The 13,552-nt window shown below is 35.3% G+C and overlaps 1 protein-coding gene across 1 annotated transcript; it reads left to right on the top strand.

The window, feature by feature from the left end:
* The first annotated feature begins 4,296 nt into the window (after positions 1 to 4,296).
* LOC123256146 (deubiquitinase OTUD6B-like) lies at positions 4,297 to 5,195 on the top strand. The gene is given in 2 exon segments (XM_044684829.1): positions 4,297 to 4,450; positions 4,453 to 5,195. Coding segments are annotated over 2 exon segments (897 nt in total).
* The last annotated feature ends 8,357 nt before the right edge of the window (positions 5,196 to 13,552 follow it).

Genomic DNA, 13,552 nt, shown 5'->3' with positions numbered 1-13,552 from the left:
AGTATCAAAGATGAAAAGGGAGACCTCACCTCTAATGAAGGGGAAATTAAGGCAATCATTAAAAACTATTTTGCCCAATTATATGGCAATAAATATAACAATTTAGGAGATATGGACGAATATTTACAAAAATATAAACTGCCTAGATTAACAGCAGAAGACATAGAATACCTAAATAATCCCATATCAGAAACAGAAATTGAACAAGCCATCAAAGAACTCCCTAAGAAAAAATCGCCAGGGCCTGATGGATTCACAAGTGAATTCTATCAGACATTCAAAGAGCAACTAATCCCAATACTATACAAATTATTTGATATGATAAGCAAAGAAGGAGTCCTACCAAATTCCTTTTATGACATAAATATGGTACTGATTCCAAAGAAAGGTAGACCAAAAACAGAGAAAGAAAACTACAGACCAATCTCCCTAATGAACATAGATGCAAAAATCTTAAATAGAATACTAGCAAAGAGACTCCAGCAAGTAATTAAGAAGATCATCCACCATGATCAGGTGGGATTTATACCAGGAATGCAAGGTTGGTTCAACATTAGGAAAACCATCCACATAATTGACCATATCAACAGTCTAACAAACAAAAATTACATGATTATCTCAATAGATGCTGAAAAAGCCTTTGACAAAATACAGCATCCATTCCTATTGAAAAGACTGGAAAGTATAGGAATAGAAGGACCTTTCCTAAAAACAATAAACAGATATACCTAAAACCATCAAGAAACATCATATGCAATGGGGATAAATTAGAAGCCTTCCCTATAAGATCAGGAGTAAAACAAGGATGCCCATTATCACCTCTATTATTCAACTTAGTACTAGAAACACTAGCAGTAGCAATTAGAGAAGAAAAAGAAATTGAAGGTATCAAAATAGGCAACAAGGAGAGTAAGCTATCACTCTTTGCAGATGATATGATGGTCTACTTAAAAAATCCTAGAGAATCAACTAAGAAGTTTGTAGAAATAATCAACAACTTTAGCAAAGTTGCAGGATACAAAATAAATGCACATAAATCATCAGCATTTCTATACATTTCCAACATATTAGAGCAGCAAGAGGTAGAAAGAGAAACACCATTTAAAATCACCCTACACAATATAAAATACTTGGGAATCTATCTACCAAAACAAACACAGCAATTTTATGAAAACAACTACAAAACACTTTCCAAACAAATAAAATTGGATCTAAACAATTGGAAAGCCATTGGTTGCTCATGGGTAGGATGAGCTAACACAATAAAAATGACCATTCTACCCAAATTAATTTACCTATTTAGCGCCATACCTATTGTTGTACCCAAATTTTAATACCTAACCCAGGTTCGTGGCCGAAGGAAGAATCACACTGACAATGCAATATGCAAGAAGAGGCTCATTCTTTACTATCAATAATAGCTAGGGTTGCTAGGCAGAGAGGCATGCCTGAATGACCCCTTGGAATTCTTAGCCAAGAGTTTATATAGAAATGTTTGAGGAAGAGGGTTGGTACCTACATAATTATCAAGGTAGTGTCAGGGACAGGTGGTCAGGAAGCATCTGGGGAGGGGAGTTTCAGGGACAGGGGTCTGGAAGCATTTGGCAAACATACATTAAGTAGGCAAATATTATGGTGTATGCTTGTGATGGAATACTATTGTGCTAAAAGGAATAACAAACTGGAGAAGTTCCAGGCGAACTGGAGAGACCTCCAGGAACTGATGCAGAGCGAAAGGAGCAGAGCAGAAGAACATTGTACACAGAGACTGATATACTATGGTAAAATTGAATGTAATGGACCTCTGTACCAGCAGCAATACAATGACCCAGGACAATTCTGAGGGGTCTATGGTAAAGAACGCTGCCCACATTCAGAGGAAGGATTGCAGGAGAGGAAACATATAAGAAAAACAAGTGCTTGAATGCATGGGTCGGGGTGGACATGATTGAGGGTGTGGGCTCGAAACTACCACACCAATGCAACTACCAACAATTTGGAAATAGGTCTTGATCAAGGACACATGACAAAACTAGTGGAAATGTGCATCAGCCACGGGTGGGGAGAATGCGGGGGGTGAAGGGGAAAGTAGGAACATGAATGATGTAACCATGTTAAAAATGAATATTAATAAATGTTAAAAAAAAAAAAGAAAAAATAGTGAGAACAAAGCATTTGTAGTCAGATGATCTAAGTTTGAATTCTAGGTCTCCCATTTAGTAGCTATGTGACCTTAGGTAAGTTATTGAACCACTCTGGATCTACTTAGGTTTCCTCTCAATATCACACTTATATTTAAGATGTGATTTTAGGGGTGTTAATTTTCTTCAAAATGCCTTTAAATTTGCTAAGCAACCTTAAGTTGTCACAAAAAAGTACTTTTTCATTTGATAGTTCCAAATACCATTTTGAGGTTACAGCAGGTAACACAAATCATATTATTATATTGGAGTTTTGGAGTGGATGACCTCTAAGGTCCTTATCAGTCCTCAACCAATCCCCAAATCACTTAGGAATAAATCTATTATCTTATGACCTAAAAAAAAAAAAGAGTGGCTATAAATATTTTTGTACAAGTCTGTTTTTCTATGATCTCTTTGGTGTACAAACACAACAATGGTATGGCTGGATCAAAGGGCAGGCATTCTTTTATAGCCCTTTGAGCATAGTTACAAATTGCCAGCCAGAATGTTTAGATCAGTTCACAACTCCACCAGCAATGCATTAATGTCCAAGTTTTGCCACATCCCCTCCAAAATTCGTTACTCTCTCCTTCTTTCATTTTAGCCAACCTGCTAGGTGTGAGGTGATACCTCAGAGTTGTTTTGATTTGCATTTCTCTAATTATTAGAGATTTAGAACACTTTCTCATGTACTTATTGATACTTTTGATTTCTTTATCTGAAAATTGCCTATTCATGTCTCTTGCCCATTTATCAATTGGGGAATGGCTTGATTTTTTTATACAATTGATTTAACTCCTTGTATATTTGAGTAATTAGACCCCTGTCAGAGTTTTTTGTTATAAAGATTTTTTTCCCAATTTGTTGTTTCCCTTCTGATTTTGGCTACATTGTTTTTGTTTGTACAAAAGCTTTTTAGTTTGATATAATCAAAATCATTTATTTTACATTTTGTAATTTTCTCTAACTCTTGTTTGGTTTTAAAAACTTTCCTTTCCCAGAGATCTGACAAGTAAACTACTCTATGTTCACTTAACTTATTTATAGTTTCCCTCTTTATATTCAAGTCATTCACCCATTCTGAATTTATCTTGGTGTAGGGTGTGAGATGTTGATCTAAACCTAATCTCTCACATATTGTTTTCCAAATTTCCCAACAGTTTTTGCCAAATAGTGGATTCATGTCCCAAAAGTTGGGCTCTTTTGGTTTATCATACACTGTCTTACTGATGTCACTTACCCCAAGTCTATTCCACTGATCCTCCCTTCTGTCTCTTAACCAGTACTATATCATTTTGATGACTGCTGCTTTACAGTACAATTTAATATCTGGTACTGCTAGGCCACCTTCCTTCACATTTTTTTCATTACCCTTGATATTCTTGACCTTTTGTTCTTCCAAATGAACTTTGTTATAGTTTTTCCTAATTTAGTAAAAAAGTTTTTTGGTAGTTTTATAGGTATGGCACTAAATAGGTAAATTAATTTGGGTAGAATAGTCATTTTTATTATGTTAGCTCGTCCTACCCATGAGCAATCAATGTTTTTCCAATTGTTTAGATCTAGTTTTAATTGTTTGGAAAGTGTTTTGTAGTTGTTTTCATATAATTCCTGTGTTTGTTTTGGTAGATGGATTCCTAAGTATTTTATGTTTTCTATGGTGATTTTAAATGATGTTTCTCTTTCTACCTCTTGCTACTGTGATGTGTTGGAAATATATAGAAATGCTGATGATTTATGCACATTTATTTTGTATTCTGCAACTTTGCTAAAGTTGTTGATTACTTCTACTAGCTTTTTAGTTGATTCTCTAGGATTTTTTAAGTAGACCATCATATCATCTGCAAAGAATGATAGCTTAGTCTCCTTATTGGCTATTTTAATACCTTCAGTTTCTTTTTCTTCTCTAATTGCTACTGCTAGTGTTTCTAGTACAATGTTAAATAATAGAGGTGATAATGGGCATCTTTGTTTCATGCCTGATCTTATTGGGAAGGCTTCTAATTCATCCCCATTGCATATGATGCTTGTTGATGGTGTTATAAAAAAATTGGTAGATAGGTGAAGGGGCGAAGACTGAAAAGTGCCGCCTCTGCCGCACCTCGCGGTAGTCATGGAGTCTGTCACTGCCGAGGAGCTCCCTGAAGAGGAAGAGGAAGAAGAGCAGGAGCAGCTGTTGAAGCGGCATGGGAAGGAGAAGAAGGAGTTGCAGGCCAAAATTCAAAGCATGAAAAACGCTGTTCCCAAGAATGATAAAAAGAGGAGGAAATGATTAAGGATGTTTCTAAATTGGAAGGAGAAATGGAACAGAAACACAGAGAAGAATTGGAGCATTTGAAACTGATTTCACATGCAAAGAATAAGATAGACTCTGTTGTCGTTAACATTGCATGTTTGGATATTGAGAATCAGCAACCTTGGATATCAAAAGCACAGAAGAGGCGGGAGAAGAAAGCTGCATTGGAGAAGGAAAGAGAAGAAAGGATAGCAGAAGCAGAAATTGAAAACTTATCTGGAGCTAGACATCTAGAAAATCAGAAACTTGCCCGCATTTTGGCAGCTAGACATTTAGAGATTAAACAGATTCCATCAGATGGCCACTGTATGTACCAAGCTATTGAAGACCAGCTAAAGGAACAGGAATGCCTCCTGACTGTAGCTACCTTAAGAAGTCAAACCGCTGAATATATGCAAAACCATGTGGAGGACTTCCTGCCGTTCTTAACGAATCCTAATACAGGAGATATATATACTTCAGAAGAGTTTGGAAAGTACTGTGACGATATTGTAAACACAGCTGCATGGGGAGGTCAGCTTGAATTAAGGGCGCTGTCTCATATTTTACAAACACCGATAGAAGTAATACAAGCAGACTCTCCTCCAATTGTAGTTGGTGAAGAATATTCAAACAAACCTTTAACACTTGTATATATGAGACATGCCTATGGCTTAGGAGAGCATTATAATTCTGTGAAACAACTGATGGACACAGCTACTGAAAATGGTAGCTAGTTCATGAAGTTGGTACAATTATATATTGGTTCTGTGCAGCATGACTGTCTGGGCATTCATATCAAGACCTAGATTGTTCCAAAGGGAATTGAATCTCTCCTTTTGTAACTTTCATCTTTCTCCTCCTCCTTTTCCTCTTCCTTCTCTCCCAGCTGCTCTTCCTCCTCTTCCTTCTTTTTTCTTCTTCCTCTTCCTTTTTTTTTTTTGCAAAGCTTCTAATGGATTTTGAACACACATCAGAAATAAACTCTAACTAATTTCCACTTAGTGGCATTTTAAAAACTTGTTTAGATGCATCATGTGAGAGCAACATAGGCAGAGCAGGTTTAGGACAAAAATTTCAAAATATTGTTATTTATTATATCCTAAAGTAGATTTCCTCTAATCTACACTGGTATAAATTTTAAATGGTCATATTTTTTAATGTTAGTAAAAAGCTTCTAGTATCTTTCAGTGTAACTATTGAAGATATAAATACTCAGCAATTATGTGGTGATCGTGAGAGTGAGTTCTGATACTCCTTTCAGATGAGATTGAATCGCCTTGGTATTACTGATAGAATGATCTGAATTTTTTTCCACAATGTTATTTTTATAAGATTAAGGTACTGCTAAAAGCATACTTGAATAATTAAGAATTTCATAGTATTTATGTAGGTGCAAATCATTTGATTAAAAGAAGTGGATAAGGCAAAAGGCCAGGACACATAATAATTTATGCCTAAAGTATGACACTTCATTTTAAAATATATATATATATACACATATACATATATGTATATATATATATATATGTAGTTACTGAGTTGTCTCGTACCCCAACCCCAAGTTTGCTTTTAGATTTATGCATCTTAATTCATTAGATATTTATTGCTATTTTTAAAGGTTTAGACTCTGGAATTAATACTATACATTTGTGATTATATTAAAAAGTTCAGATTATATGGGGTTTTTTTGCTTTGCCTTTGAATATTCAGCTGCTCTCACAGCTGACTTCCTAACTTTCCTCAGTAACTCCTCAGTTTGGTTTGCTTTTTCTTCAAAAAAATATAGCTTTCTTTCTCACATTTGCTTACTATCCCAATTCTACCAAGTTGATTTTTTTTTACAACACTACTTTCTGTTTTAATAACAACTCTAAGACAGAAGGACAAGGGCTAGGCAAAAGTGGTTAAGTAACTTGCTTAGTGTCACACAGATAGGAGTCTGAGTTCAGATTTGAACCCAGGTCCTCCCAGTGCTGGGCCTCTGTCCTCTGTGCTACCAACTGCCTCTACCTGGTTGATTCTTTAGAGAAATATTGACTGCTTCAATTTTTCTTCTCCTATACAAAATAAGGGAGGAGACTAGTTCTCATAATCAAAATGTTTGGATTCAACCATGCTCACATCCACATTTCCATTTGCTTTTTTTTTAAAGCTTCCTACTTTTCTTAATCACTTTTGCCTCTAGTGTTCAAAAGAAAGCCCTAGTTATTTGTTACATTTTACTGTATTATGCTAACTTTCCATTAATTAAGCTTTTGAGAATTGGTTATAATTCAGCTCTGGGTAAAATATAAAGTGTGGTTGGGAGCCTTTAGCTGTATAATACGCAATATGTTCAGGTGTAAAAGATGGATCTCTTTTCCCATATTGCAACATACAGAAAAGTATCCATACTTAGATGGTGCTCCCTAAGTCCTATCTGTAAATGCATCTCATTTGCTCTACAAATAGGCAAGTGCAAATAACTTTTGTTTGATATATTTGCTTCTTGGAAGAAGGAATAAAAGTACACTCTCAGCATCAAGTTAATAATTTTTGTATATATATGCCCAATATACAGGACTTTTTTGTAGATAATTAAAGTTTATGTGATTTAAATTAAATGCCTTTTGGGTAAGAAGATATACAAAAAGAACGGAATTCTAAAGTATTAATGCTTTTGACCTATTTTCTAAGTAATCATTGTAACTTTTAAGCAGAAATATTCAAATGAATTTGATATCATGTTCCATGTAAGACAAAGTAGGTTATATAGATCTAAAGGTTTAAAAACGATTCTTCATTTGTTAGCTATCATTTTCATCATGAGCTGAATACTGTCTTGTTCGTGGAATTTTTAAAAAGTAGATATGAACAAGAATATTTCTATTGGGAATTTTTTTCTTTTATAGAATTTGTATTCTGATTCAACATTATTTACCATCATTTAAGTATTGCCTAATTCAAACTTTTAAATAATGGCTGATATTGATTAATTGCAACATATGCTAATTTAGGTTTTTGTATGATGTAAAACTTGTTCTAATTGGAGCTTCAAAGGGTTTCCATTGTCCTTAACTTGGAGTAAAAAAGGGATATGTCAAAGTTCTGGAATATGTCTTTGTCCAAATATTTTATCCACTTTATTATGTTTACAACTTGTATTAAGCAAAAGAATGTGTTTAATTATTGTGAGCAATATAGTTTTGCTCATATTATCTGAGGCTTGCCAAAATAATAATAAAAGATGAATGAATCAAATGAAAAAAAAATTGGTAGATAAATATTTGTACAAAGTAATAGTAGTTGTAGTAGATAGGGCTGTTAAGATGCTACTGCTCCTAGGGGATATTGGTTGGGAAGCTGTGCCTCTGTATTCCCTAGACAGCTAGTGCAGGGGAAACACTGAGCCCTACCACCCAGGTGGATGTTATAATTACCCTTTTCTGTATAACAGTGCCCAGGTAGGACCCTTGTGGGTTTGTAGATGGGTAATCTTTTCAGGTCCCATCTGGGTTTGGATTAATTATTAATATTGGGCTCTATTAGGCTTGGATAATGTTTTCATCTGACTGCGTTGCTCCCTCCCTAAGGGTTGTGACATAATGACCACTCAGGCAGGTACTTAATGAAACTTAAGGAAAAAAATCTATAGATATTAAATAGGGAAAGGAATAACCAGGAATGGATTGGGGATAGGAGACCCTGTCACTAATAGCTATGATCAATAATCCCTCAGGACTGTAGGCTGTTGTTTCAGTAAACTAGAGCTAGTGGTTTCACAATCCTCTGGTTCAGCTTGGCCACTGCCAAACCAGGGAAGGCAAACTACTCAGTTGGCACAGATATTTGTCGGGAGCTATTAAGACAAATTAGAATCTCAAGTAGATATTTTTATCTGGACCCCCTCAAAAGATCAATACAGACCGGCAGAGCCGTGTATTGCTTTCTCCCTATCAGGTCGAGAAATCGGAGTGGGATATCTAAGATAAAAATCTGAGATTCTTCTTTTGATTCCTTTCATAATTCTCACCTTCCTTCAGAATGCATTATAGTCTTATTGAAAAAGCTTTGGGCTCTCAGCACTCCAGCAGGAGAGAGGCTAACTCTGTTCCCCTTTGCCCGAGAATACAGATGGCTGGTACGACCAAGGTCAAACCCTTGGCAGGGCATTTTGCCCAGAATTAAAGTAAAATAATGAGGCTCAAAAAACTGTTTAATACCATCAAGGCTGAGAAACTGCCGGGGTTTTCCAGCCTAAGGAGATGTCCCAGGCTCCATTTAAAAATAACACATATAGTTGATAGTTTAGCATAGGTTTTTTTTTTTTTTTTTTATCTACACCTGGAGGCTTCTAAGGCTTTTGTTTTGACTATAGTAAAAATCTTGCTCTCTGTAACTGTGGGAAACTTTCTTGGGTTTTTGGGGGAAAGGGATCTTTAATTTCCTTTATAATAAAGTGGTTACTTCAGTATTTCTTGAAGTACTATGAGCTAACAAGCCGTGCTTCCAATCTGTTTCATTCTTTGCATCTGACTACCACCCTAGGCCACTCAGATTAGTCTCTGGTTATAGAGCAGGTTCTCTATAGATATTGTGATTTCTCTCAGCTTCCCTGTTCTCAGTTTGTGATGTCAGCCTGCACAGCCTTTAGGAAGTATCTACCCTTCACCTCCCTCTGCTTCTTCTCCTTCCCTCCTCCGGGCCAAGATATCTAAATAGCTAATGATAATCAAATGCCTAAATATCTAGGGAGATTCAAAGCAATGTTCAAAGATCAAAGATCCAAGCTCTGATCCAAGCTCCAAGACCAAAGACCTCCCCTAGATGGCTGTGAGGGCTATTTATATCCTCAGGCCAACCAACTTTCCCCTCTCCTAACAGCCTCTGTGAATATACCAAGGTCTCCAACTGTCTTCCCCTGTCAATCAAGGTGAGACTAACCAACTCTCAGAGCTTGAATATAACAATGGTTTTAGGTATATACTGTTTATTATTTTTAGGAAAGGTCCTTCTATTCACATACTTTCTAGTGTTTTCAATAGGAATGGATGTTGTATTTTCTCAAAGGCTTTTTCAGCATCTATTGAGATAATCACGTGGTTTTTGTTGGTTTGTTTGTTGATATAGTCAATTATGTGAACGGTTTTCCTTATGTTGAACCATCCTTGCATTTCTGGTATAAATCCGACCTGATCATAATGAATAACCCTTGTGATCACTTGCTGGAGTTGTTAGTATTCTGTTTAAGATTTTTGTATCTATGTTCATTAAAGAGATTGGTCTGGAATTTTCTTTCTCTGTTTTTCATCCACCTGGCTTTGGAATCAGTACCATATTTGTATCATAACAGGAGTTTGGTAAAAGTCCTTCTTCGCTTATTACGTCAAATAATTTGTATAGTATTGGGATTAGTTGTTCTTTGAAGATTTGATAGAATTCACCTGTGAATCCATCTCGTCCTGGGGATTTTTTCTTAGGAAGTTGTTTGATGCCTTGTTCAATTTCTTTTTCTGATATGGGATTATTTAAGTATTCTATTTCTTCTACTGTTTATCTGGGCAATTTATATTTTTGTAAATATCCATCTATCTTACCTAGATTGTTATGTTTATTGCCATATATTTGGGGAAATTGTTTTTAATGATTGCCTTGATTTCCTCTTCATTAGAGGTGAGGTCTCCCTTTTCATCTTTGATACTGATGATTTGGGTTTCTTCTTTTCTTTTTTTAATTAGATTGATAGATTTTGTTTGTTTTTTTCAAAGTACCAGCTTCTGGTCTTATTTATTAAATCAATAGTTCTTTTAATTTCAATTTTATTGATTTCTCCTTTAATTTTTATAATCTCTAATTTGGTCTTTAGCTGGGGCCTTTTAATTAGTTCCTTTTCTAGATTTTTAATTTGCATGCCCAGTTCATTGATCTTTGCCATCTCTAATTTGTTAATACATGCACTGAAGGATATAAATTTCCCCCTGAGTACTGCCTTAGCTGCACTCCACAGAGTTTGGTAGGATGTCTCATCATTGTCATTCTCTTCAATGAAATTATTGATTGTTACTGTGATTTCTTCTTTGGTTTTGGAGAATCATATTATTTAATTTCCAATTAGTTTTTTATTTGCCTGTCCATGTGCCCTTACTAAATAGTATTTTATTGCATTATGATCTTAAAAGATTACATTTATTATTTCTGCTCTTTTGCATCTGTTTGTAATGTTTCTATGCCCTAATACATGGTCAATCTTTGTGAATGTACCGAAAAATAAATAAGAAAGAGGTAAGAGAGGTAAATGAAGTCCTAGAAAAATTATATTTAATTGATATGTGGAGAAAAATAAATAGGGACAAAAAGGAATACACCTACTTTTCAGCTGCACATGGCACATTCACAAAGATTGACCATGTCATGGGACATAGAATCATAGCAAACAAATGCAAAAGAGCAGAAATAATAAATGTAACCTTCTCAGATCATAATGCAATAAAAATAATAATTAGTAAGGGCACCTGGACAGGAAAATAAAAAACTAATTGGAAATTAAATAATATGATTCTCCAAAACCAATTTGTCAAAGAAGGAATCATAGAAAAAATCAACAATTTCATTGAAGAAAATGACAATGATGAGACATCCTACCAGACTCTGTGGGATGCAGCCAAGGCAGTACTGAGGGGGAAATTTATATCCTTGAGTGCATATATTAACAAACTAAGGAGGGCAGAGATCAATGAATTGGGCATACAACTCAAAAAATTAGAAAGCAAGCAAACTAAAAATCCCCAGATGGAAACTAAATTAGAAATACTAAAAATCAAGGGAGAAATTAATAAAATCAAAGTAAAAGAACTATTGAATTAATAAATAAGACTAGGAGCTGGTACTTTGAAAAAACAGATAAAATAGACAAAGTACTGGTCAATCTAATAAAAAAAAGGAAAGAAGAAAACCAAATTGACAGTATCAAAGATGAAAAGGGAGACCTCACCTCTAATGAAGGGGAAATTAAGGCAATCATTAAAAACTATTTTGCCCAATTATATGGCAATAAATATAACAATTTAGGAGATATGGACGAATATTTACAAAAATATAAACTGCCTAGATTAACAGCAGAAGACATAGAATACCTAAATAATCCCATATCAGAAACAGAAATTGAACAAGCCATCAAAGAACTCCCTAAGAAAAAATCGCCAGGGCCTGATGGATTCACAAGTGAATTCTATCAGACATTCAAAGAGCAACTAATCCCAATACTATACAAATTATTTGATATGATAAGCAAAGAAGGAGTCCTACCAAATTCCTTTTATGACATAAATATGGTACTGATTCCAAAGAAAGGTAGACCAAAAACAGAGAAAGAAAACTACAGACCAATCTCCCTAATGAACATAGATGCAAAAATCTTAAATAGAATACTAGCAAAGAGACTCCAGCAAGTAATTAAGAAGATCATCCACCATGATCAGGTGGGATTTATACCAGGAATGCAAGGTTGGTTCAACATTAGGAAAACCATCCACATAATTGACCATATCAACAGTCTAACAAACAAAAATTACATGATTATCTCAATAGATGCTGAAAAAGCCTTTGACAAAATACAGCATCCATTCCTATTGAAAAGACTGGAAAGTATAGGAATAGAAGGACCTTTCCTAAAAACAATAAACAGATATACCTAAAACCATCAAGAAACATCATATGCAATGGGGATAAATTAGAAGCCTTCCCTATAAGATCAGGAGTAAAACAAGGATGCCCATTATCACCTCTATTATTCAACTTAGTACTAGAAACACTAGCAGTAGCAATTAGAGAAGAAAAAGAAATTGAAGGTATCAAAATAGGCAACAAGGAGAGTAAGCTATCACTCTTTGCAGATGATATGATGGTCTACTTAAAAAATCCTAGAGAATCAACTAAGAAGTTTGTAGAAATAATCAACAACTTTAGCAAAGTTGCAGGATACAAAATAAATGCACATAAATCATCAGCATTTCTATACATTTCCAACATATTAGAGCAGCAAGAGGTAGAAAGAGAAACACCATTTAAAATCACCCTACACAATATAAAATACTTGGGAATCTATCTACCAAAACAAACACAGCAATTTTATGAAAACAACTACAAAACACTTTCCAAACAAATAAAATTGGATCTAAACAATTGGAAAGCCATTGGTTGCTCATGGGTAGGATGAGCTAACACAATAAAAATGACCATTCTACCCAAATTAATTTACCTATTTAGCGCCATACCTATTGTTGTACCCAAATTTTAATACCTAACCCAGGTTCGTGGCCGAAGGAAGAATCACACTGACAATGCAATATGCAAGAAGAGGCTCATTCTTTACTATCAATAATAGCTAGGGTTGCTAGGCAGAGAGGCATGCCTGAATGACCCCTTGGAATTCTTAGCCAAGAGTTTATATAGAAATGTTTGAGGAAGAGGGTTGGTACCTACATAATTATCAAGGTAGTGTCAGGGACAGGTGGTCAGGAAGCATCTGGGGAGGGGAGTTTCAGGGACAGGGGTCTGGAAGCATTTGGCAAACATACATTAAGTAGGCAAATATTATGGTGTATGCTTGTGATGGAATACTATTGTGCTAAAAGGAATAACAAACTGGAGAAGTTCCAGGCGAACTGGAGAGACCTCCAGGAACTGATGCAGAGCGAAAGGAGCAGAGCAGAAGAACATTGTACACAGAGACTGATATACTATGGTAAAATTGAATGTAATGGACCTCTGTACCAGCAGCAATACAATGACCCAGGACAATTCTGAGGGGTCTATGGTAAAGAACGCTGCCCACATTCAGAGGAAGGATTGCAGGAGAGGAAACATATAAGAAAAACAAGTGCTTGAATGCATGGGTCGGGGTGGACATGATTGAGGGTGTGGGCTCGAAACTACCACACCAATGCAACTACCAACAATTTGGAAATAGGTCTTGATCAAGGACACATGACAAAACTAGTGGAAATGTGCATCAGCCACGGGTGGGGAGAATGCGGGGGGTGAAGGGGAAAGTAGGAACATGAATGATGTAACCATGTTAAAAATGAATATTAATAAATGTTAAAAAAAAAAA

The sequence above is a fragment of the Gracilinanus agilis genome, unplaced genomic scaffold, assembly GCF_016433145.1.
Source record: "Gracilinanus agilis isolate LMUSP501 unplaced genomic scaffold, AgileGrace unplaced_scaffold56357, whole genome shotgun sequence".
NCBI lineage: Eukaryota > Metazoa > Chordata > Mammalia > Didelphimorphia > Didelphidae > Gracilinanus > Gracilinanus agilis.
The sequence above is the reverse complement of the archived record's forward strand: the minus strand, read 5'-3'. Positions and strand labels throughout refer to the sequence as shown.